General features: G+C 30.5%; 1 protein-coding gene across 1 annotated transcript; it reads right to left on the bottom strand.

The window, feature by feature from the left end:
• Positions 1 to 2614: 2614 nt before the first annotated feature.
• Positions 2615 to 5223, bottom strand: LOC149878963 (uncharacterized). The gene has a single exon (XM_090072017.1). The coding sequence runs from the start codon at positions 4908 to 4910 to the stop codon at positions 3168 to 3170; it is 1743 nt and encodes a 580-aa protein (XP_089928143.1). The 5' UTR covers positions 4911 to 5223; the 3' UTR covers positions 2615 to 3167.
• Between the last annotated feature and the right edge of the window lie 777 nt (positions 5224 to 6000).

Here is a 6000-nt window from a genome sequence, read left to right as displayed (position 1 = left end):
ATATTTCTCAAAATTTGGAATTTTTGTGTTTTTCCATTTGTTTAACCAGTCAGCAAAAGCTAGAAAAAACTCAGGTTTTTTATCATTTATAATAGCAGCATTACCAAGACAATTATTAGAAAACTGATTTTTTGAATTTGTAATTGTCCACCATTTATTGAATAGTTGGGAACGATGCAATATCTAAACAGTCAGGAAAAAATGAAATTATTGCTGCTGCTGTAGTTTCATGTAAGATACCTAAGGCAACACTGACATTTTGCTTCCATTTTCTAGGATGGACAACTTTATTATTTATACTTGGTGCTTTTTTTAAACTTGCATCCAACAGACTGTCCTTTTCTAATAAATCATGAAATATTTTCCATGATATTTCTCCTGATTGAAGATGAATTTCATCTTTGAAAGCTGAAAAATTAAAATCTGGAAAAATTAATCTTTTTTTATTAAGTTGTTTCGAATATTTTTAATCAGACGCACTGTGTCAAAGAATAAGTAAACTTTTTGTGATAGTACATTAATAAACAAACTATCTTTTTTTTCACCATGTGTGTCAAGTAATTTTGTAAAGAAACATTTGAAGCATGATTGTCACAAACAACACCTCGAACATTAAAATTATTTTTTTATTAAAAATTGAATCAGGTTAAGAATTTCAGACTTTAACCAGTCACTGCTCAATTTTACAATTGGAATTGCTTTGACAACACAGGAGATATTTTCTTTCAAACCAACTACCATGAAAGAGACAATGCTTCTGTAACATTCATTTTCCTCATTAATCTTAATAACATTGTCACCAGAATATTCAGCACATTGTTGCAAATACATTTCATCAAAAATTATTATAAGATCTTTCGATAAGCTCCCATTTTCATGTAGCAACTTCAAAACTTTCATAGAATCTATTTCACCTGATTTAAGCTTGCCTAAGAGTGATATAGATGGGAGTGGGAATTCCTTCAGCAGTAAATGATAAGTTTGCAGTGAAATGTACCGCAATATCAATGCAAATTAAAGAACATTTGAAGAATAAATTCGTTTTTTTTTTTATTTGGTGACTTTTGAGTTCTTCAAGAATAGAAGACAACTTTTCTTTTTCTGTGCTAAAATGTGAATTGAGATTTTCTAGCATACTCCTTCTTTTTAACATATATTAGTGGGTTACTCTGAACCATGATGGTAAGGAAACTGGAAGATTTTTATAAAAAAGTTGGACATGTAAATTTTTGTCGATATGAATAGACTCAGCAACTTCAGGTACGTGTAGTTCATTTTGAATAATTCTATGGAACACAACACAATCATCAAATTTTGAAAATAAATATGCTGCTGGTGAATCAGCAGCTGAAAGGGAATCAACATCTTTAATAATATCCTTTGATAAAAATTTCCGATATTCATCTTCTTGAAATATTCTTTTAGCTGGTGATTTTATTGGTCCAGATATAACTGGAAGAAAAGCAGTTGCTATGCTAGCAGGGTATATTTTAGGGACAGGCTTTAGGTTATACAGCAAATCGTTTTTCTGATGCTCCTTTATGTACTAATTTTTTCTCAAAGTGTTTTAAACAGATCACAGATGATTTTGTGACAGTCCAGAAATTTTTATTTACAAATCTAATCCATAACTTTCTTAAATCATTATCTTTTGGAAAACTGAAAACTGGAACTACTTCACCACCTAGATAATTGGAGGTACAACCAACAACACAGCATTTATTAATCATAATTACTATCTATTTATAAAAAGAAGCCATAATCAAGTATATGGGGTTTAGTTGATGTGAAGATTTAGAAAACGCTGAAGTTTTTATCCTATGCCGGATATACTTATTTAAAATTTATAGCGCAATAATTAAAATATGTTAAGAAAGTTTGTCCATCCAACAGAATATACGTTTTTTAAACTGGCCTTCTATTTTTTTCCGATTTAAGCAGGAAAGAAGGCCGTGTATTTAAGGGTAAGCGAAAAATACTATGACCCACGATGAGGAAATTAAAATGTTTTAATTATGCGAACTTTGTCGTTACGTCATGCTAATACTAATTAACGTTGCGTGAATTTTTGGACAATCAAGGCGCAAACAAGAAACTAATAACAACAACATATCGTCGCGTTGGTTTGACAAGGTTCTCACTGACATTGTTGCCAAAATTGACTTAATCATTTTATCAGACTATTTAAATCATGATGAACAAAATAAACTGAAATTTACAGCGATATAGCGCAAAACAAGCAAACTGCTAAAGTGCCAAAGTTCTATCTGCAACTTTATTTAACTAATATTTAGTTTGACAAGGTTCTAACTAACAATAACTTCATAATCTCTTGCTGGTTTTTATTAACTATTATGATAGAGAGTTTTATAACCATCAAAAATCATATAAAAAGTAGGTCTAAAAATCAATAAAAAGTGTTCTAATTTGACACCGATGCAACTATTTTAACTTGTTAAATAAAAAACATCAGTAATCAACAACAACAACATATCGTCGCGTTGGTTTGACAAGGTTCTCACTGACATTGTTGCCAAAATTGACTTAATCATTTTATCAGACTTGAGGGTAGTTGCCCCTAAAGGGGCAACTACCCTCAAATTTCAAAACTACACATATAAAGTAACTTTCTCTTTAGTCACATAGGAAATATTATACTGACATTAAAAATACCAAAAATAAAATAAAATGGTAGCTCGTTGCTATGGTAGCCAAAAAAACAGCTGAAAATACCACAAAAACTGTGTTTACGCCGTAAAGAAAATAAAGACTTGTAATAAAGGAGTGTCAATGAAGTTTTGCAGAACTGTTCTAAATATCTAAATTTGTGATATGAACGAAGCAGATTTTTGAATAAATTTTTTTTTTCCATAAAAGGCTACAGACAAATTAGGTTTTTCAAAAAAAGGTCAAAATGCAAAGAAAAAAACTTAATAACTCAAAATCTTAAGTCATATAAGAAATTCTACTCCGATCATATCATAAATATTGGCAAAATGAACAATTCCTGAAAAATTCATCATGATAGCATGTATACTTTTCAAGATTTTTTTACCGGCGTGTTTAAAAAGCAAATTCTCAGAAAACGCAAAACAAAAAATAAAATCATAAATTATTGTTCATTTCATAAATTTACCTTTTAAAAACTTACTTTTTAAAAGAATATTTTAAAAACTACCAGATTCATAATATTCCCTGGACTTTTCCATTGAATTTTGGTAATCATTCTTTGAAAATCGTTGACAACGTAACAACTTTCGTTTAATCTTAAAACTTTCACTCGATTTAAATGATGATAGATTTATTCGTTTTTTGTTTATGAGTCTGCAACCAGCTAAAGTAAAATGTCCTGGTTTCATATTTAGTTTTTCATAAATCAAAATAACAGACTTCATACCAATGTTATAATTTGCAACAGCATCATACACTCCGAACTCTAAACTGGCTAAACCAACATAATTACTTTTTGGTAATCTTTTCCATATTAAATTATTAAAACTCTCATTGCAATTCTGGGTTTTTCCATGCAGACACTTTACTAATTCAGAATCTTTACTTAAATCAGCATATATTGGCTTGATTTTGTGAATAATATCAACAGGAATTCCTGGTCCAGGTTTGTATACGGAAGAAGACTTAGCTTTATCAATGTTGAATTTGCACCAACTGTCGCCTCCAGTTGGGCAGTAAATGTGATAGTTATATTCCTTAGAAGAAGCTACATGGAAAAGGCTAGCTAATACTGCTTTTTTCATTTTATTTAAATCATTTATATTGCTCCGGATAGCTACACCAAAAAAATTTTGCAAGCGATCAATAACTGCATTGGTTAGTCGACCATGACCACCTAGACCCTTAACACTTTTTTTTAACTTGCGTAAGCGAGTACCAACTCGTTTTTGGTAATGTCCTACACACTCCAACTTTTTTACCTCCATGTTTGGGTATATATCTTTGATAGAAAGATGGGATTTACTATCCCCATCACCAAGAAATTCGGTATATCTTAACTTGTGCTTTTCAATGGAACGTTTAAAAACTCTCACTGCACCAACAGATTCCATACCACCAGCTGTACCTTGATAATTGTACAAGCAAATATGTTTGTTTTTCCAATTAGCATATGCATCAGGATTTGATTTTCTTAATTTTTCCTTCATACAGCATGCTTTACATGACTTATTCATAGGTTCAACATCGATTACTTTTCCACTATCTATTAAAATTGCGGTAAAAACACCATTCATTGACTGATATCCTCTTTTCTGCCACGATCCATCGCATGATACACCAACATCAACAATATCCTCACCAGTTGCATTTCCTTTTATTTCAGTTGCAGCATCTGACATTGTCTCGTTTGCAACACTTTTCACAACGTTTTTTATTTTTGTTGTTATTTTTGTATAGTTTTTGGGTGTCATGGGTTTAGGCATATTCATGAGCTGAGTAAATTTTTCAATTCCAGTATGACCATGTCCTAATACTCTCATTGCATAAATTGTCCTGTAGTTAATATCAAACCCTTTATCACAATTATCTGATGTGTAAAATTCATGTTTATAATCACAAGATGGTGTAGTACACTTCAAATAAAGAAACGATGCTAGACCTTTCTTTTTTTCATGGTGATCACCTAGGTACAGTGCACAGTTTTCACATTGAGGACACATTAACAATGAAAGAACTTTAGATAAAATTTCAGTGTCTATAATTCTGTAACCACTAATTTTTTTAATGTTTTTACTTGGTACATTTGTAATGAATTTAACTTTCTTAGCAGATGCGCCTAAAATATTACTGTGATTTAACTCACATCCACTTACATTACATGCATTTTTATTTTTCTGCACATTAAATACTCTTCTTTTTTTGTGGTATTTTGTTCTCTGCTTTACTCTATCACTCATTTTTATGTGTTTCTGCTGTTGGATAAATTAGCTTTAATAACTTGATAAAATCGTAATTGTAAATAGCCTATGTTTGAATATAATAAGGAACAGAATATTATTTAGCAAAGATGATTTAAATCAAAACATATATTTGAAACAGTTCTCCAGGATAAGTTCACCAACAAAATATTCACCCCCATAGCAACGCGTTGCTATGCAAATATTTTTCACTTGAGTTCACAAAAACATAAATTAAACAAAAACTTATTAAGAAATCTATAATTTTTTTTGCAGATTCAAAATCTACATAAAATTTTGGTCAACAATTATTAGAGAAAAAAAAATCCAATTTTTGAAAAATTTTGAGGGTAGTTGCCCCTAACATTTTGAGGGTAGTTGCCCCTAAACATCAGTAATTTAAACAACTTATAATAAAACGTTTTTGTAGCAATAATAAAAACTAGGCTACGTAGTTAAAAGAGAAACCACGAAGAAAACAATTGTAGTGAAAATGCAAATAAAAACTGATGACCACGCTGAAAAACAAACTTTTTCAAAAAGGAATTAAGCCAATAGATATTTTTTTTCATGTAAAAGGAGAAAAAGTCCGTGTTTCCAAAACATTTTACCTAACTACACCGTCAATTTCACAAAAGCTAGTTTACCAAAGATTTGTAACAAATACTCCTGCACAAGATCTACGAGGTAAAATAATGAAATGCAAACGCACAGTGCACCAAAACGTACACCAACTCAGCTAGGGATCACATAAAATCTTTTCCAACAGTTGAGTCACAATGTCGTGTAAGAACCAATAGAGATTACCTTGAGTCACACCATAATATTTTAAAAAATATATAATCTTTACAAAGAGAAATGTATAAACGAAAATGTTGAGCCAGTAAAAAAATCTATTTACTACCATATTTTCTCCACCGAACTCAATCTTGGTTTTCATATTCCCAAAAAGGATAGATGCGACCTTTGTGAGAAGTTTAAAGTTGCTGAAAACACTGATACTATGTCTGAAAAGTTGAGAGAAGACTTTGAAAGACATCAAGTTTTTAAAAAAGAAATGAGAGATATAAGTGCTAAAGAAAAAAAAGAT

This window comes from Hydra viridissima, unplaced genomic scaffold (genome assembly GCF_058129835.1).
Source record: "Hydra viridissima isolate aposymbiotic clone 2 unplaced genomic scaffold, HvirCarnegie_v1 scaffold_14, whole genome shotgun sequence".
In the NCBI taxonomy this organism is placed as follows: Eukaryota; Metazoa; Cnidaria; class Hydrozoa; order Anthoathecata; family Hydridae; genus Hydra; species Hydra viridissima.
Note: the sequence above shows the minus strand (reverse complement) of the source record. Positions and strands in the feature narration are given on the sequence as shown.

What these genes read in the sequence shown, in the direction of transcription:
- LOC149878963 (XM_090072017.1), bottom strand. Translation starts at nt 4,910, where the DNA reads ATGAGTGATAGAGTAAAGCAGAGAACAAAATACCACAAAAAAAGAAGA.